We start from the raw sequence: 20,085 nt of genomic DNA on the forward strand, positions 1-20,085 counted from the left end.
CCAGGGATGGTTCAATGGGGCTGGGGCTCTCAGGGATGGTTCAATGGGGCTGGGGCTCTCAGGGATGGTTCAATGGGGCTGGGGCTCGCAGGGATGGTTCAATGGGGCTGGGGCTCCCAGGGGTGGTTCAATGGGGCTGGGGCTCTCAGGGATGGTTCAATGGGGCTGGGGCTCCCAGGGATGGTTCAATGGGGCTGGGGCTCCCAGGGATGGTTCAATGGGGCTGGGGCTCCCAGGGATGGTTCAATGGGGCTGGGGCTCCCAGGGATGGTTCAATGGGGCTGGGGCTCTCAGGGATGGTTCAATGGGGCTGGGGCTCCCAGGGATGGTTCAATGGGGCTGGGGCTCCCAGGGATGGTTCAATGGGGCTGGGGCTCCCAGGGATGGTTCAATGGGGCTGGGGCTCCCAGGGATGGTTCAATGGGGCTGGGGCTCCCAGGGATGGTTCAATGGGGCTGGGGCTCCCAGGGGTGGTTCAATGGGGCTGGGGCTCTCAGGGATGGTTCAATGGGGCTGGGGCTCTCAGGGATGGTTCAATGGGGCTGGGGCTCCCAGGGATGGTTCAATGGGGCTGGGGCTCGCAGGGATGGTTCAATGGGGCTGGGGCTCTCAGGGATGGTTCAATGGGGCTGGGGCTCCCAGGGATGGTTCAATGGGGCTGGGGCTCTCAGGGATGGTTCAATGGGGCTGGGGCTCCCAGGGATGGTTCAATGGGGCTGGGGCTCACCCTGAGCTTGCCGTGGGGCTGCCCCACGGCCGCGCGTGGCCCCGGCGCGTGCCCCTGGGGTGGGGAACACCGGGGGCACTGTTCCAGTGCCCGGTTCCTTCCGGTGCTGGCGCCGGGCCCCGGCCCGTGTCAGGGGTCACATCCTGCCCCTGCTCACATCCTGCCCCAGGCCTGTGCCGTGCTGGGCCCAGCGCTGCCGCCTGGGGCCGTCCCCGTGGCCCTGTCCCCAGTGCCCCTCAGGCCGGGTCCTTCCCGATCCATCCCCATCCCACCCCAGTCCCCATTGTCCCTGCCCGTTCACCCCTGTTCCTGTCCCCAGCCCTGCTCGTCCATCCCTGGTTTCCCTGTGTCCTGCCCTTGGGTCCTTCCCAACCGCTCTCCTGTCCCCTCTGTCCCTGCCCATCTACCCCCATGTCCCTGTATCCCTGTCCCCCTATCCCATCCCTCCCTGTATCCCTGTCCCCCTATCCCATCCATCCCCGTATCCCTGTGCCCCCATCCCATCCATCCCTGTATCCCTGTCCCCCTATCCCATCCATCCCTGTATCCCTGTCCCCCTATCCCATCCATCCCTGTATCCCTGTCCCCCTATCCCATCCATCCCTGTATCCCTGTCCCCCTATCCCATCCATCCCTGTATCCCTGTCCCCCTATCCCATCCATCCCCGTATCCCTGTCCCCCTATCCCATCCATCCCCGTATCCCTGTCCCCCTATCCCATCCATCCCCGTATCCCTGTCCCCCCATCCCATCCATCCCCGTATCCCTGTCCCCCTATCCCATCCATCCCCGTATCCCTGTGCCCCCATCCCATCCATCCCTGTATCCCTGTCCCCCCTATCCCATCCATCCCTGTATCCCTGTCCCCCTATCCCATCCATCCCCGTATCCCTGTGCCCCCATCCCATCCATCCCTGTATCCCTGTCCCCCTATCCCATCCATCCCTGTATCCCTGTCCCCCTATCCCATCCATCCCCGTATCCCTGTCCCCCTATCCCATCCATCCCTGTGCCCCCATCCTGCCCCATCCCTCCCCGTATCCCTGTGCCCTTGCCCCATCCCTGACCCCCCCCGGTGCCTGCCCCCTCTTTGCCCCCGGCCCTGGGGGGTTCCGGCGGGACCCGGGGCCCTTCCCGGCAGCTCCAACCCCGGGACCCCGCGGGCAGGACCCGGGCGAAGCAGAAACGAAACCGCGAGAGCGGCTCCGGACGCTCCCCCCCCACCCCGCGCCCCAGCGGGGCCGGGCCTGGGGCTCCCCCCCCTCATCGGACCCTGGAGCGGGGACCCCGGGGCCTCGGTCCCGGCTCCCCCCGCTCCGAGCCCGGCCCCGGCCCCGGCGGCTCCCGGGAATCCCCGGGCGCTGCGCGCACAACGGGAAGGGGAAGCGGGAGAGGGGCTGGGGGGGGCAGGAGGGGGGCAATGGGGCAGGAGGGGGCGGTGGGGCAGGAGGGGGGCAATGGGGCAGGAGGGGGGCAATGGGGCAGGAGGGGGGCAATGGGGCAGGAGGGGGCGGTGGGGCAGGAGGGGGGCAATGGGGCAGGAGGGGGCGGTGGGGCAGGAGGGGAGCAGTGGGGCAGGAGGGGGCAATGGGGCAGGAGGGGGGCAATGGGGCAGGAGGGGGCGGTGGGGCAGGAGGGGGGCAATGGGGCAGGAGGGGGCAGTGGGGCAGGAGGGGGGCAATGGGGCAGGAGGGGGCGGTGGGGCAGGAGGGGAGCAGTGGGGCAGGAGGGGGGCAATGGGGCAGGAGGGGGCGGTGGGGCAGGAGAGGAGCAGTGGGGCAGGAGGGGGCGGTGGGGCAGGAGGGGAGCAGTGGGGCAGGAGGGGGCGGTGGGGCAGGAGGGGGCGGTGGGGCAGGAGGGGGCGGTGGGGCAGGAGGGGAGCAGTGGGGCAGGAGGGGAGCAGTGGGGCAGGAGGGGGCAGTGGGGCAGGAGGGGGCACTGGGGCAGGAGGGGGCGGTGGGGCAGGAGGGGGCGGTGGGGCAGGAGGGGGCGGTGGGGCAGGAGGGGGGCAGTGGGGCAGGAGGGGAGCAGTGGGGCAGGAGGGGGCGGTGGGGCAGGAGGGGAGCAGTGGGGCAGGAGGGGGCAGTGGGGCAGGAGGGGGGCAGTGGGGCAGGAGGGGAGCAGTGGGGCAGGAGGGGGCGGTGGGGCAGGAGGGGGCAGTGGGGCAGGAGGGGGCGGTGGGGCAGGAGGGGGCGGTGGGGCAGGAGGGGAGCAGTGGGGCAGGAGGGGGCAGTGGGGCCGGCGGATCCCCCTCTATGGGGCCGGGTGAGAGGAAGCGAGCCCCGAGGTCGCAGCGGCACCGGAATTCCCCGGGGGGGGCGGCCGGGGAGGGGCCGGGCTGGGGCCGAGCTCTTAAAGCAGCGCTGGGGGGGCCGGACCCACAACGGAGCGGAGCGGAGCCGGTCCCAGCCCGGTGCTCCCGGACCCAGCCCGGACCCAGCCCGGAGCTCCGGGACCCGAGCGCCCAACGGGAGCCGTCGGAGGGAGCGCGATTGGATCCATCCGGTTGCTGCAGAGATCCCGAACCGGGGGCTCCCGGAGGATCCATCCCGTAAAGCCCAAACCGATTGGACCCGGGGAGCGCAACCGGCTCCATCCCGGCTCCATCCCGGCGCTCCCGGACCCATCCCGGCTCCATCCCTGTGGATCCTCCCCAGCCGCATGCACCCGCTGGTGCTGTGCGCCCTGGCCCTCATCGCAGGTGAGGGGACCCCGGGGTACGGGGGGGCCCCGATTGGGGGAGGGACACCCCGATGTTGGAGGGGGGGGGGGACGACCCCGCTATCGTGCCCTTGCTGTCGCGATAATCGCGTCACCGCGACCTCATCACCGCGTGTCACCGGGGGGGGGGGGGGGGGGGGGGGCACGCGTGTCCCTGTGCGCGCGCTGGAGGGAGCTGGATCCCTCCCGGATCCTCCCTGGATCCCCCCCGGGTCCTCCCCGGATCCTCCCCGGATCCCCCCCAGATCCTCCCCGGATCCCCCCCGGTTCCCCCCCGGATCCCCCCCGGATCCCCCCCGGATCCTCCCCGGATCCCCCCCAGATCCTCCCCGGATCCCTCCCGGATCCCCCCCGGATCCTCCCCGGATCCCTCCCGGATCCCCCTCGGATCCCCCCCGGATCCTCCCCGGATCCCCCCCGGATCCCCCCCGGATCCCCCTCGGATCCCCCCCGGATCCTCCCCGGATCCTCCCCGGATCCCCCCCGGATCCCCCTCGGATCCCCCCCGGATCCCCCCCCGGATCCTCCCCGGATCCTCCCCGGATCCCCCCCGGCTCCCCCCCGGCCCCGTGGGCTCCGCGCCGTTATCCCACGGGCAGCGCAGGGAGCGCTCCCTCCCTCCCGCCGCTGTTCCGGGAAGGGGCCGGGCTTTTCCTCCCTGAGCGCAGGGAAATTCCAGCCCCGCTCCCGGGAATCCCCCAGCGCGCGGCCGGGGGGGGGGGGGGGGGGGGGATCCCGGTGCTGACGCATCCCAAGGGGCTTCCTCCGGTGCCATGGGGAAAGCACCGGGAATGTGGGGCTGGGGTGATCCGTGGGGATCCCCCCCCGACATCCGTCACTGTTGGGGCCCCTTCGCCTTCCTCATTCCAGAGACAGGGACGAGCCCAGGGACCTCCCCTTGGCCTTCGCCATTCCAGAGATAAGGATGAGCCCAGGGGTCCCCTTGGCCTTCCCCATTCCAGAGATAGGGATGAACCCGGGGGAGTCCCCTTGGCCTTCGCCATTCCAGGGATCAGGATAAGGCCAGGGGGATCCCCTTGACCTTTCCCATTCCAGAGATAAGGATGAGCCCAGGGGTCCCCTTGACCTTCCCCATTGCAGAGATAGGGATGAGCCCAGGGGGATCCCCTTGACCTTCCCCATTGCAGAGATAGGGATGAGCCCAGGGGTCCCCTTGACCTTCCCCATTGCAGAGATAGGGATGAGCCCAGGGGTCCCCTTGACCTTCCCCATTGCAGAGATAGGGATGAGCCTCCATGGATGGGGATGGGCACGGGGATGACCCTGGGTCTCCCTCACGCCCCAACCCCATCCCAACGCTCCCGGCAGGAGCATCGGGATCCTCCTTCGAGCTGCGGGTGGAGCCGGCGCAGCCGCTGGTGGAGCAGGGGGGCTCGGTCCGGCTGCGCCTCAAATCCACCTGCGGCGATCCCAAGGGATTCGGCAACGTGGAGACCTCGCTGCGGAAGCGGCTGCTGCCGGCGGCGCCGGGCGAGCGCCTGGTGGAGCTGCTCAACGTCACCCAATGGAACTCCAGCCTCTTGGGCTACTACAGCTGCGGGCAGGAGCGCAAGGTGCTGCCCATCAAGCTCCTCGTCTACCGTAAGGCACCGCGGCGATGGACGGCACGGGGCGGGGGGGAGGGGGGGGGGCCGCATCCATCCCGGCCCCATCCATCCCTCCCTCCGCATCCCCCCCTCTTTAGGACCGCTGGAGCCGCCGGTGCTGGAGGCGGTGCCGGCGCTGGCCGTGGGGCAGCTCCATGAGGTCGCCTGCGTGGTGCCGGACGCGGCGCCGCTGCGGATGCTGCGGGTGAGGCTGTGGCTGGGGGGGACCCTGGTGCTCAGCGCCGGCTTCGAGGAGCAGCGCCAGGACGAGCCGGGCACGGTGCGGGTCACGCACGCGCTGCGGGCCCAGCGCGGCCACCACGGCGCCAACGTCAGCTGCGAGGCCGAGCTGGACCTGGGGCCGCAGGGGCCGCGCTTCAGAGCCGCGGCCGAGCCGCAGCAGCTCCAGGTCTACGGTAAATGGGCTTGGGCCGGGTCCTTCCCGATGCAGCCCTGGGCCCTGTATCCCTGCATCCCTGCCGCTCTACCCCTGCGGCTCCATCCCTGTATCCCCATCCCTGCATCCCCATCCCTGTATCCCCATCCCTGTATCCCCATCCCTGCATCCCCATCCCTGCAATCCCATCCCTGCATCCCCATCCCTGCGGCTCCATCCCTGCCGCTCCACCCCTGCGGCTCCATCCCTGTATCCCCATCCCTGCATCCCCATCCCTGCATCCCCATCCCTGTATCCCCATCCCTGCATCCCCATCCCTGCAGCTCCATCCCTGCAATCCCATCCCTGTATCCCCATCCCTGCATCCCCATCCCTGCATCCCCATCCCTGTATCCCCATCCCTGTATCCCCATCCCTGCATCCCCATCCCTGCAGCTCCATCCCTGCAATCCCATCCCTGTATCCCCATCCCTGCATCCCCATCCCTGCATCCCCATCCCTGTATCTCCATCCCTATATCCCCATCCCTGTATCCCCATCCCTGCATCCCCATCCCTGTATCTCCATCCCTATATCCCCATCCCTGCATCCCCATCCCTGCGGCTCCATCCCTGCAATCCCATCCCTGCATCCCCATCCCTGTATCCCCATCCCTGCATCCCCATCCCTGCATCCCCATCCTTGCATCCCCATCCCTGTATCCCCATCCCTGCATCCCCATCCCTGCATCCCCATCCCTGCATCCCCATCCCTGTATCCCCATCCCTGCATCCCCATCCCCGCATCCCCATCCCTGCATCCCCATCCCTGTATCCCCATCCCTGCATCCCCATCCCTGTATCCCCATCCCTGCGGCTCTATCCCTGCATCCCCATCCCTGTATCCCCATCCCTGCATCCCCATCCCTGCATCCCCATCCCTGCATCCCCATCCCTGCATCCCCATCCCTGCATCCCCATCCCTGTATCCCCATCCCTGCATCCCCATCCCTGTATCCCCATCCCTGCATCCCCATCCCTGTATCCCCATCCCTGCATTGTATCCCCATCCCTGCATCCCCATCCCTGCATCCCCATCCCTGCATCCCCATCCCTGCATCCCCATCCCTGCATCCCCATCCCTGCATCCCCATCCCTGTATCCCCATCCCTGCATCCCCATCCCTGTATCCCCATCCCCGCATCCCCATCCCCGCATCCCCATCCCCGCATCCCCATCCCCGCATCCCCATCCCTGCATCCCCATCCCTGTATCCCCATCCCTGCATCCCCATCCCTGTATCCCCATCCCTGCATCCCCATCCCTGCATCCCCATCCCTGCATCCCCATCCCTGTATCCCCATCCCTGTATCCCCATCCCTGCATCCCCATCCCTGCATCCCCATCCCTGCATCCCCATCCCTGTATCCCCATCCCTGTATCCCCATCCCTGCATCCCCATCCCTGCATCCCCATCCCTGCATCCCCATCCCTGCATCCCCATCCCTGCATCCCCATCCCTGCATCCCCATCCCTGCATCCCCATCCCTGTATCCCCATCCCTGTATCCCCATCCCTGCATCCCCATCCCTGCATCCCCATCCCTGCATCCCCATCCCTGCATCCCCATCCCTGTATCCCCATCCCTGCATCCCCATCCCTGTATCCCCATCCCTGCATCCCCATCCCTGTATCCCCATCCCTGTATCCCCATCCCTGCATCCCCATCCCTGTATCCCCATCCCTGCATCCCCTTCCCTGTATCCCCATCCCTGCATCCCCATCCCTGCATCCCCATCCCCACGGCTCCGCACCCCTCTCTCCCGGCAGAATTCCCGGCGGATCCCGACCTGGAGCCCCACCTGTACCTGGAGCCCGGTGAGACGCTGCCCGTGAGCTGCCGCGTGGGCGACGTCTTCCCGGCGCCGCGCTTCCGCCTGGCGCTGGGCAACCGGAGCCTCCCGGTGTCGGTGAGCGCCGACGGGCTCCAGGCCACGGCCGAGCTGCGCCGGGAGCAGCCGGGGGAGCTGGCGCTGGTTTGTGCCGTGAGCGTGGGGCCGGTGGAGCGGCGGCGGGAGGCGGCCGTGCACGTGTTCTGTGAGCGGGGCCGGGGGCACGGGGGGGACACGGGATGGGGACATGGGATGGGGACATGGGATGGGGACATGGGATGGGGACATGGGATGGGGACATGGGATGGGGACATGGGATGGGGACATGGGATGGGGACATGGGATGGGATGGGGACATGGGATGGGATGGGGACATGGGATGGGGACATGGGATGGGATGGGGATATGGGATGGGGACATGGGATGGGATGGGGATATGGGATGGGGACATGGGATGGGGACATGGGATTGGGACACGGGATGGGGACATGGGATGGGATGGGGATATGGGATGGGGACATGGGATGGGATGGGGATATGGGATGGGGACATGGGATGGGGACATGGGATGGGGACATGGGATGGGGACATGGGATGGGGACATGGGATTGGGACACGGGATGGGATGGGTGGGAAGGGAGCCCAAAGCTCACCCAGCTCCATGGCAGGGACCCCTTCCCTCGGGCAGGGTGCTCCAAGGGGTGGCGCATCCCAACCTTCCCCATTCATCCAGTGCCCCATTGCCCCCAACTTCCCTGTATCCCACCCAACCCTTCCCTCTTCCTCCCCATCTCATCCCATCCCATCCATCCCATCCCATCTCATCCCATCCCATCCCATCTCATCCCATCCCATTCATCCCATCTCATCCCATCCCATCCCATCTCATCCCATCTCACCCCACCCCATCCCATCCCATCCATCCCACCCCATCCCATCCATCCCATCCCATCCCATCTCATCCCATCCCATTCATCCCATCCCATCCCATCTCATCCCATCCCATCTCATCCCATCCCATTCATCCCATCTCATCCCATCCCATCCCATCTCATCCCATCTCACCCCACCCCATCCCATCCCATCCCATCCATCCCATCCCATCCATCCCATCCCATCCATCCCATTCCCATCCCACCCCACCCCATCCCATCCCATCCCATCCATACCATCCCATCCCATCCATCCCATTCCCATCCATCCCATTCCCATCCATCCCATCCCATCCATCCCATCCCATCCCATCCCACCCCACCCCATCCCATCCATACCATCCCATCCCATCCATCCCATTCCCATCCATCCCATTCCCATCCATCCCATCCCATCCATCCCATCCCATCCCATCCCATCCCACCCCACCCCATCCCATCCCATCCCATCCATCCCATCCCATCCCATCCCATCCCACCCCACCCCATCCCATCCCATCCATCCCATCCCATCCCATCCCATCCCACCCCACCCCATCCCATCCCATCCCATCCATCCCATCCCATCCCATCCCATCCCACCCCACCCCATCCCATCCCATCCCATCCCATCCATCCCATCCCATCCCATCCCACCCCATCCCATCCCATCCATCCCATTCCCATCCCATCCCATCCCTGAGCTCTCCCCGGAGCCTTCCCGGCCTCACCGCGGCCTCGTCCCGCTCCCCGCAGGGTTCCCGGCCCCGCTCCTGGAGGTGCCCAGCGCGGTGGCGGCGGGCGCGGAGGTGGGGGGGGGCTGCGCTCTGCCCCCCGGCCACTTCCCGCGGCTCCGGCTCCGGCTCCGCGCCGGCGGCCGCGTCCTGGCGGGCTGGGCTCCGGCGCCGCTGCGCTTCCCGGGGCGGGCGCGCGAGGACGACGATGGGATGGAGCTGAGCTGCGAGGCCGCGGTGCCCGGCTCCGGCAGGGCCCCCAAGAGCAGCGGCGCCGTGCGGCTCAATGTGACCGGTGAGGGAACCCGGCCCTCCTGGGAGATCCCTCATCCCTTGGCCATTGTTCACCACCCCCTATCCCACTCCTTATCCCTTATCCCACTCCTTATCCCCTATCCCACTCCTTATCCCTTATCCCACTCCTTATCCCTTATCCCACTCCTTATCCCTTATCCCACTCCTTATCCCTTATCCCACTCCTTATCCCCTATCCCACTCCTTATCCCCTATCCCACTCCTTATCCCTTATCCCACTCCTTATCCCCTATCCCACTCCTTATCCCCTATCCCACTCCTTATCCCCTATCCCACTCCTTATCCCTTATCCCACTCCTTATCCCTTATCCCACTCCTTATCCCTTATCCCACTCCTTATCCCCTATCCCATTCCTTATCCCTATCCCATTCCTTATCCCCTATCCCATTCCTTATCCCTATCCCATTCCTTATCCCTTATCCCACTCCTTATCCCTTATCCCACTCCTTATCCCCTATCCCACTCCTTATCCCTTATCCCACTCCTTATCCCCTATCCCACTCCTTATCCCTTATCCCACTCCTTATCCCCTATCCCACTCCTTATCCCTTATCCCATTCCTTATCCCCTATCCCATTCTTTATCCCTTATCCCACTCCTTATCCCCTATCCCACTCCTTATCCCTTATCCCACTCCTTATCCCCTATCCCACTCCTTATCCCTTATCCCACTCCTTATCCCCTATCCCACTCCTTATCCCCTATCCCACTCCTTATCCCCTATCCCACTCCTTATCCCTTATCCCACTCCTTATCCCCTATCCCACTCCTTATCCCTTATCCCACTCCTTATCCCCTATCCCACTCCTTATCCCTTATCCCACTCCTTATCCCCTATCCCACTCCTTATCCCCTATCCCACTCCTTATCCCCTATCCCACTCCTTATCCCTTATCCCACTCCTTATCCCCTATCCCACTCCTTATCCCCTATCCCACTCCTTATCCCCTATCCCACTCCTTATCCCCTATCCCACTCCTTATCCCTTATCCCACTCCTTATCCCCTATCCCACTCCTTATCCCCTATCCCACTCCTTATCCCTTATCCCATTCCTTATCCCCTATCCCATTCTTTATCCCTTATCCCACTCCTTATCCCCTATCCCACTCCTTATCCCTTATCCCACTCCTTATCCCCTATCCCACTCCTTATCCCTTATCCCACTCCTTATCCCTTATCCCACTCCTTATCCCCTATCCCATTCCTTATCCCTATCCCATTCCTTATCCCTTATCCCACTCCTTATCCCTTATCCCACTCCTTATCCCCTATCCCACTCCTTATCCCTTATCCCACTCCTTATCCCCTATCCCACTCCTTATCCCTTATCCCACTCCTTATCCCTTATCCCACTCCTTATCCCTTATCCCACTCCTTATCCCTTATCCCACTCCTTATCCCCTATCCCACTCCTTATCCCTTATCCCACTCCTTATCCCCTATCCCACTCCTTATCCCCTATCCCACTCCTTATCCCTTATCCCACTCCTTATCCCTTATCCCACTCCTTATCCCCTATCCCATTCCTTATCCCTATCCCATTCCTTATCCCCTATCCCATTCCTTATCCCTATCCCATTCCTTATCCCTTATCCCACTCCTTATCCCCTATCTCACTCCTTATCCCTTATCCCACTCCTTATCCCCTATCCCACTCCTTATCCCCTATCCCACTCCTTATCCCCTATCCCACTCCTTATCCCTTATCCCACTCCTTATCCCCTATCCCACTCCTTATCCCCTATCCCACTCCTTATCCCCTATCCCACTCCTTATCCCCTATCCCACTCCTTATCCCCTATCCCACTCCTTATCCCTTATCCCACTCCTTATCCCCTATCCCACTCCTTATCCCTATCCCATTCCTTATCCCCTATCCCATTCCTTATCCCTATCCCATTCCTTATCCCTTATCCCACTCCTTATCCCTTATCCCACTCCTTATCCCCTATCCCACTCCTTATCCCTTATCCCACTCCTTATCCCCTATCCCACTCCTTATCCCTTATCCCACTCCTTATCCCTTATCCCACTCCTTATCCCCTATCCCACTCCTTATCCCCTATCCCACTCCTTATCCCTTATCCCACTCCTTATCCCTTATCCCACTCCTTATCCCCTATCCCATTCCTTATCCCTATCCCATTCCTTATCCCCTATCCCATTCCTTATCCCTATCCCATTCCTTATCCCTTATCCCACTCCTTATCCCTTATCCCACTCCTTATCCCCTATCCCACTCCTTATCCCTTATCCCACTCCTTATCCCTTATCCCACTCCTTATCCCCTATCCCACTCCTTATCCCTTATCCCATTCCTTATCCCCTATCCCATTCTTTATCCCTTATCCCACTCCTTATCCCCTATCCCACTCCTTATCCCTTATCCCACTCCTTATCCCCTATCCCATTCTTTATCCCTTATCCCACTCCTTATCCCCTATCCCACTCCTTATCCCTTATCCCACTCCTTATCCCTTATCCCACTCCTTATCCCCTATCCCACTCCTTACCCATATCCCACTCTTTATCCCCTATCCCATTCCTTCTCCCTATCCCACTCCTTATCCCTTTCCCCATCCCTTACCCTTTATCCCTTATCCATTACCCCTTACTCCATCCCTTACCCTTTACCCCTTCTCCCATCCCTTCTCCCTATCCCACCCCTTATCCCTTCCCATCCCTATTCCCCCTCCCGCAGCTGCCCCGCGCATGGACGACGGGAGCTGCCCCGCGCAGCAGAACTGGACCGAGGGGCAGGATGAGGCCCTGCGGTGCTGGGCAAGGGGCCGGCCCCCCCCGCTCCTCCAGTGCAGCCGCGCCGGGGAGCCCTTCCCCGCCGGGGTGCGCATGCGCGCCTCCCGCCACCACGCGGGCACCTACAACTGCAGCGCCACCAACCGGCTGGGGACGGCGGTGCGGAGCATCCGCGTCAGCGTCAGCTGTGAGCAAGGGAGGGCCGGGGGGGCCCAAGGGCATTGGGGGTCCCAAAGGCATTGGGGGTCCCACGGGCATTGGGGGTCCCAAAGGCATTGGGGGGTCTTGGAGGTATTGGGGGGTCCCAGAGGTATTGGGGGTCCCAGGGGCATTGGGGGTCCCAGAGGCACTGGGGGGGCTTGGAGGTATTGGGGGTCCCGAAGGTATTTGGGATCCCAAAGGCATTGGGGGGTCTTGGAGGTATTGGGGGGTCCCAGAGGTATTGGGGGTCCCAGGGGCACTGGGGGGCCTTGGAGGTATTGGGGGTCCCGAAGGTATTGGGGATCCCAAAGGCATTGGGGGTCCCAGAGGCATTGGGGAGCCTTGGAGTTATTGGGGGTCCCAAAGGCATTGGGGGTCCCAGGGACATTGGGGGCCTTGGAAGGTATGGGGGGTCTCAGAAGTGTTGTGGGTCCAGAGATATTGGGGGTCCCGTGGGGGGTCTCAGAGGTATTGGGGGTCCTCATGGCCCCAGGGGTCCTGGGGGGGCTCTCAAGTATTGGGGGTCCCACAGGTATTGGGGGGCCTTAGAGGCAGTGGGGGTCCCAGAGGCATTGGGGGGTCCCAGGGGCATTGGGGGTCCTGGGACTCCTGGTCCTGCTGGTCCCAGGGGTGCTGAGGGGGGTCCTGGAGGTGCTGTCGTTGCCGTTGCAGACCAAGACCCCGACCTGGTGCTGCTGGTGCTGGTGCCGGTGCTGGCGGTGACCGTGCTGCTCGGGGTGGGCCTGGGCTACGGCGCCTATTACCGCCAGAAGAAGATTGGGCAGTACCGGCTGCGGCAGCGGCAGCAGCAGCGCCTGCGCATGGAACCGGCACCGGCACCGCTGGGATGCTCCGAGGCGGCGGCGGCGCTCAACGGCTCCGCACAGGAAACGCGGCCGTGACCGGGACCGGGCACCAGCAAAGGGCTTGAGCGCGGTGCCCGCGGCACCGGGGCCACGGCGGTGGTGGCGGTGGCGGGGGCTGCCCGGTGGTGCCGCAGGAGGTGATGGCCATGGGGCAACGGATGAGGCGCCCGGCGTGGGAATGCGGCTTTGCTCCCGGAACTGCATCCCTAGGGAGAAGCGAAGGCGACTCCGGGGTGGCCGCGGTGACGGCGCGGGGTTGGCGCATCCTTGGGGCTGCATCCCGGGATGCTGGGGCTGGGAATGTTGGCACCGGCACAAGGGAGACGCAGCCAAGGAGGGGCTGCCACCAATAAAGGCTGCTGGAGGGGACCGGAGGCCAGGGGGGGTCTCTGGTACCCTGATGGCCGCAGTTCAAAGAGCTCCTTGTGGTGCCTTGGGGCGCCCCACAGACACCTCCTGTGCCCCAGAGATGCCCCCATAGCCTCCTGCTGTGCCCCACATCCACTTTGGGGGCTGCCCCATAGCCGGGGGGGGGGGCAACCCCTCATTTTTGGGGGTGTGGTGGTTTCAGGTGGGGGAGGGGCGGCTCCAGACACCGAAATTCCAGCGCTGCGGGGGGGGGGAGGGGTTGGCGCAACCTTGGGGGAAAAAAGGCTCAAAATAGCAACAAATCCGGATTCCTGCCCAAAATGCGGGGGGGGGGGGGGGGGGGGGGAGTGCCCCCGCACACCTGGGGGGGGTGTAAATCGCTGTGGAGGAGGGGCAGGAGGATGGGGGGAAGGCCCTAAAGCATCCCTGGAGCATGGGGGCAGCATCGGGGATTGGAAGGGTGCGGGGTCCCCCCATCTCATTGCCAATGGGAAACGGAGGGGAATGGGGGGGTCAAGGTCCCTCGGGGGTGTCCCTGGGACCCAATGTCCAACCAATGAGGACCACGGTGGCCGTTAGGATCATCCCGGATGCTCCCCCTCCAGTTTCTGGCCATGGGTGGCAGCAACGAGCGGAGCCAGCGCTCCCTACCTGCAGTACCGCGCTGTGGCCACAGCACGGCAGCAGCGAGCGGCGCCACTGACACACAGCGCCCTCCCTACCTGCAGTACCGCGCTGTGGCCACAGCACGGCAGCAGCGAGCGGCGCCATTGACACACAGCGCCCTCCCTACCTGCAGTACCGCGCTGTGGCCACAGCACGGCAGCAGCGATCGATCCCTGTCAGAGTCGCCCCCCCCTCAATTTCTCCCCCATCCAAGGCATTCCAGGGCTGGAAAATCCCTTGGGATGGGGGGGGCTCTGTCTCTGCTCCCTCCCCCGGGCTCCAGCACCTAAAGCTGGGGCTGGGCATCACCTGCCTATGGTGACCCCCCCTCATCCCGCCCTATCTCTCTGGGCTCCCCCTCTATTACCTATAGACATCCCCCGTGCCCCATAGACACCAAATAGACACCCGTTGTGCCCCACAGACACCCGTTGTGCCCCAGACACCCGTTGTGCCCCACAGACACCCGTTGTGCCCCACACACCCGTTGTGCCCCATAGACACCCGTTGTGCCCCACAGACACCCGTTGTGCCCCAGACACCTGTTGTGCCCCACAGACACCCGTTGTGCCCCACGCACCCGTTGTGCCCCACAGACACCCGTTGTGCCCCACACACCCGTTGTGCCCCATAGACACCCGTTGTGCCCCACAGACACCCGTTGTGCCCCAGACACCCGTTGTGCCCCACAGACACCCGTTGTGCCCCACGCACCCGTTGTGCCCCACAGACACCCGTTGTGCCCCACACACCCGTTGTGCCCCACAGACACCCGTTGTGCCCCACACACCCGTTGTGCCCCATAGACACCCGTTGTGCCCCACAGACACCCGTTGTGCCCCAGACACCCGTTGTGCCCCACAGACACCCGTTGTGCCCCACGCACCCGTTGTGCCCCACAGACACCCGTTGTGCCCCACACACCCGTTGTGCCCCACACACCCGTTGTGCCCCACACACCCGTTGTGCCCCACAGACACCCGTTGTGCCCCATAGACACCCGTTGTGCCCCAGACACCCGTTGTGCCCCACAGACACCCGTTGTGCCCCATAGACACCCGTTGTGCCCCACGCACCCGTTGTGCCCCACAGACACCCGGTGTGCCCCACACACCCGTTGTGCCCCACAGACACCCGTTGTGCCCCACACACCCGTTGTGCCCCATAGACACCCGTTGTGCCCCACACACCCGTTGTGCCCCATAGACACCCGTTGTGCCCCACAGACACCCGTTGTGCCCCAGACACCCGTTGTGCCCCACAGACACCCGTTGTGCCCCACACACCCGTTGTGCCCCACAGACACCCGTTGTGCCCCACACACCCGTTGTGCCCCACAGACACCCGTTGTGCCCCACACACCCGTTGTGCCCCATAGACACCCGTTGTGCCCCACAGACACCCGTTGTGCCCCAGACACCCGTTGTGCCCCACAGACACCCGTTGTGCCCCACACACCCGTTGTGCCCCACAGACACCCGTTGTGCCCCACACACCCGTTGTGCCCCACAGACACCCGTTGTGCCCCATAGACACCCGTTGTGCCCCACAGACACCCGTTGTGCCCCATAGACACCCGTTGTGCCTCACACACCCGTTGTGCCCCACAGACACCCGTTGTGCCCCACAGACACCCGTTGTGCCCCATAGACACCCCTCAGACACTCGCATCCCCCCCTCCCCCCCATTTTGGGCAGGAATCCGGATTTGTTGCTATTTTGAGGCTTTTTTCCCCCAAGGTTTCGCCAACCCCTCCCCCCCCCCCAGCGCTGGAATTTCGGTGTCTGGAGCCGCCCCTCCCCCACCTGAAACCACCCCCCCCCAAAGTGGGGCAGCCCCCAAAGTGGACTGGGGGGGGTCTATGGGGCACAGCAGGAGTCTATGGGGGCAGCTATGGGGGGGCATCTATAGACACAGCAGGTGCCTATAGAGGAGTCTGAGGGCCACAGGAGGCATCTATGGGGTGTCTATGGGGCTCACGGGGTATCTATGGGGTGTCTATGGGGCTCACGGGGTATCTATGGGGCTCACAGGGCATCTATGGGACACAGGGTTATCTATGGGGTGTCTATGGGGCTCACGGGGTATCTATGGGGTATCTATGGGGCATCTATGGGGTGTCTATGGGGCACAGGGTTATCTATGGGGTGTCTATGGGGCTCACGGGGTATCTATGGGGTATCTATGGGGCTCACGGGGTATCTATGGGGCACAGCCCGTGCCTCTAGAGGCACCTCTGGCAGGGCGCCGTGGGGCTGGGAGCTCCCCCTCCCTACCCCAATGGGAGGGTCCGGGGGAGGGGGGGGGGTGGGGCGGGGTCTCCCCGCTCCCATAAAGCAGCGCCGGGGCCGGGCCGCTCCATTGCGGAGCGGGATGGGGGGGAGGCTGCTCCCGCTGCTGCTGCTGCTGCTGCTGCCGCCGCTGCCCGCGGCCCCCGCGGCCCCTTCGGCCGCCCCCCCCCGCGCGGTGCGCTCTGCGCAGCCTCCGCGTGCGCGTGCGCGACCTGGGCCTCGGGTACCCTTCGGACGAGACCATCGTGTTCCGCTACTGCGGGGGGGGCTGCGCCGCCGCCGCGCCCTCCTCCAACCACGGGATGGCGCTGTCGCGGGTGGCGCCCGCCGCGCTTGGCGCCCCCTGCTGCCGGCCCGCCCGCCTGGAGGACGCCGCCTTCCTCGACGAGCGGCAGCGCTGGCACCGCCTGCGCCAGGTCTCGGCCGCCGGGTGCCGCTGTGTGGGGTGAGCCCCGCACCCCAAACCCCCCCCCGCACCCCAAACACCCCCCCCCAATGGAACCAGCCCCGCAAAGCGCCGGGGGGGGGGTGTTTATTGCGGGGTGCGGGGGGGGTTCTGGGGGGCTGTGTCCGGAATAAAGGCAGGGAGGTCGCTGAGAGGGTCCGGAGCCGTGTCTGGGGGGGGGGAAAGAGGGGTTGGGGGGTGCTGAGAGGGAATTGGGGGGCATTGAGGGGGTCCGGGGGGGGGTTTGGGGGTCCCAGGAGGCATTTCAGGGTCCCACGGGGTTGTCTGGGGGTCCCAAAGGGGGGGGGTTGGGGTCGCAGAGGGGTTTGGGGGTCCCAAAGGGCTCTTTGTGGGACCCAGGGGGTTTGAGGGGGCCAAAGAGGGAGTTTTGGGGTCCTCATGGGCATTTAGGGGTCCCAAGGGGGTGCTTGGGGCTCCCGGGGGGGGTGTTTTGGGGTCCCAAGGGGTTGTTTTGGGGTCTTGGGGGGGTGTTTGGGGGTCCCAAAGGCATCTGTTGGGTCCCAGGGGGTGTTTTGGGGTCCCGGGGGGTGGTTGAGAGGGCCAGAGAGAGAGTTTTGGGGTCCCAGGAGAGGTTTTGGGGTCCCAGTGGGCATGTAGGGGTCCTGAGGAGGTGTTTTGGGGTCCCAGGGGGTGTTTTGGGGGTCCTGAGGAGGTGTTTTGGGGTCCCAGGGGGTGTTTTGGGGTCCCTGGGGGTGCTTTGGGGGTCCCGGGGGGGTGTTTTGGGGGTCCCGGGGGGTGTTTTGGGGTCCCAGGGGGTGTTTTGGGGTCCCAGGGGGTGTTTGGGGGTCCCAGGGGGGTGTTTGGGGGTCCCAGGGGGTGTTTTGGGGTCCCGGGGGGTGTTTTGGGGGTCCCGGGGGGGGTTTTGGGGGTCCCGGGGGGGGTTTTGGGGGTCCCAGGGGGTGTTTTGGGGGGTCCCGGTTGGTGTTTTGGGGGTCCCGGGGTGGGTTTTAGGGGTCCCGGGGGGGGTTTGGGGTCCCGGGAGGGGGTTTGGGGTCCCGGGGGGGGCTCACCGGGGGGGCTGTTGCGGTAGATGATGGAGATCCTCCGGCCCCTCGGCACCCGGCGCTCCCCGAACCAGGACTCGGCGTCGGGGAGGATCTCGTGGGTGAACTCATAGCGGGCGGCCCCCCTGCGGGATGGGGGGGGGGGGTGTCAATGGGGGGGTCCCCAAGGTGGGGGGGGGGGGGCTCCCCCGGGGGGGGCTCCGCACTGACCGGAGCACGTAGAGGGAGCGGGGCTCCAGCAGCAGCTCCACGCGGTGCTGGGGGGGCCGGCAGGACACGAGGCGCAGGACACTGGGGGACAGCAGCGACACCCCCGCGATGGTGCAGCCGCAGAACTGGGGGGGGGGGGGGGGAACAAAGGTGGGGGGGCAGTGGGACCCCCATCACCCCATAGAGCCCTGAGACCACCCCTCCAGGGCCCCATAACCAACAAAGGGGGATCTACACCCCAAATGCACTTCCGGCCCCCCCAGCCCCCCCATATTGACCCCCCAGCCCCATTCACCCCCATATTGACCCCCCAGCCCCATTCCCCCCCATATTGACCCCCCAGCCCCATTCACCCCCATATTGACCCCCTCAGCCGCATTCCCCCCCATATTAACACCCCCAGCCCCATTCCCCCCCATACTGACCCCCCCAGCACCATTCATCCCATATTGACCCCCCCAGCCCCATTCCCCCCCATATTGACCCCCCCAGCCCCATTCCCCCCCATATTGACCCCCCCAGCCCCATTCCCCCCTATATTGACCCCCCCAGCGCCATTCCGCCCCGTATTAACACCCCCAGCCCCATTTCCCCCCATATTGACCCCCCCAGCCCCATTCCCCCCCATATTGACCCCCCCAGCCCCATTCCCCCCCATATTGACCCCCCCAGCCCCATTCCCCCCTATATTGACCCCCCCAGCGCCATTCCGCCCCGTATTAACACCCCCAGCCCCATTTCCCCCCTATATTGACCCCCCCAGCGCCATTCCGCCCCGTATTAACACCCCCAGCCCCATTTCCCCCCATATTGACCCCCTCAGTCCCATTCACTCCGTTCCCCTCCCCCCCGCCCCCGCACCTTGACGCTGTCCACGTGGGGGCGCACGTGACCGCCGGGGTGGAGGTCGAGCACGTGCACGAGGGGGAGCGGGGGCCGCGCGGGGGGGGGGAAGGCGGCGGCGGCCACGCGCAGGAGCAGCGCCCGCCCCGCCCCCCCCCAGCGCGCGCGCTCGGTCTCGCGATACCCGCAGATGGCCTGGGGGGGAGGGGGAGGGGCGGTGACCTTTGACCTCGGGCTGACCCCGAAACACCTCCCCCCGTGACCCACAAGTGACCCCGTGTAACACCACCACCCCCCCCGTGACCCCCCCCCCGTGTGACCCCTTTGACCCCTCCTGACCCCCCCACCCCCTGTGACCCCCCTGTGACCCCTGGGCCCATGTGACCCCTTTGACCCCTCCTGACCCCCCCACCCCCTGTGACCCCCCTGTGACCCCTGGGCCCATGTGACCCCTTTGACCCCTCCTGACCCCCCCACCCCCTGTGACCCCCCTGTGACCCCTGGGCCCATGTGACCCCTTTGACCCCTCCTGACCCCCCCACCCCCTGTGACCCCCCTGTGACCCCCAGGCCCATGTGACCCCTTAGACCCCTCAGACCCCTCCTGACCCCCCCACCCCGTGTGACCCCTGGGCCCACGTGACTTCTTAGACCCCCTCCCCCGAGCCCGCTCCCCCCTCACCCCGTCCCAGTGCTCTCCCTGGTACCGGCCCCGCGCCAGCTCCGGCTCCAGCTCCCGCAGCAGCTCCGCCTCCTCCCCGGCGCTCAGGAACCCGGCGCTCACCAGCGCCAGGCCCCGCAGCCGCTCCCGCACCTCGGCGCTGGAGGCGCGGAGCAGGGACGGGTCCTCCCGCAGCGGCAGCTCCGGCTCCGCCCGGGCTCCATCAGCGCCGTTACCGGGCCCCGGCCCCGCTGCGGCCCAGTGGGCCCCGGCCCGCCGCCACAACCGGCTCCCCGCGCGGAGCATGGCGGGATAGAGGCGGACTGCGGGAGCGCCCCCTGCCGCGCGGGAGGACGCGCGTCGGGTGCACAGCGCCCCCTGGCGAGCACAGAGACCTCCCCCCCCCCCCATTGAGCCCCCCCAGCGCCCCATAAGGGGCTATAGGGGATCAGTCTATAGGAGGCCCT

At 65.7% G+C, this 20,085-nt stretch overlaps 2 protein-coding genes across 2 annotated transcripts; one reads left to right on the forward strand and one right to left on the reverse strand.

The window, feature by feature from the left end:
* Positions 1-710: 710 nt before the first annotated feature.
* On the forward strand, positions 711-13,488 carry ICAM1 (intercellular adhesion molecule 1; the record flags this gene model as incomplete). The annotated part of the gene is made up of 9 exons (XM_080636204.1): positions 711-972; positions 1,869-2,123; positions 3,000-3,428; positions 4,778-5,050; positions 5,154-5,471; positions 7,261-7,527; positions 8,990-9,262; positions 11,987-12,229; positions 12,916-13,488. The coding sequence occupies 9 exons, from the start codon at positions 711-713 to the stop codon at positions 13,143-13,145; spliced, it is 2,550 nt and encodes an 849-aa protein (XP_080492330.1). The 3' UTR covers positions 13,146-13,488.
* Positions 13,489-16,950: 3,462 nt separating this feature from the next.
* On the reverse strand, positions 16,951-19,924 carry ALKBH7 (alkB homolog 7; the record flags this gene model as incomplete). Its single annotated transcript, XM_080636173.1, has 5 exons — positions 16,951-17,050; positions 17,912-18,030; positions 18,116-18,240; positions 18,977-19,153; positions 19,640-19,924. The coding sequence occupies 5 exons, from the start codon at positions 19,922-19,924 to the stop codon at positions 16,968-16,970; spliced, it is 789 nt and encodes a 262-aa protein (XP_080492299.1). The 3' UTR covers positions 16,951-16,967.
* Between the last annotated feature and the right edge of the window lie 161 nt (positions 19,925-20,085).

The sequence above is a fragment of the Psittacula echo genome (genome assembly GCF_963264785.1).
Source record: "Psittacula echo genome assembly, chromosome: 30".
Lineage (NCBI taxonomy): Eukaryota > Metazoa > Chordata > Aves > Psittaciformes > Psittacidae > Psittacula > Psittacula echo.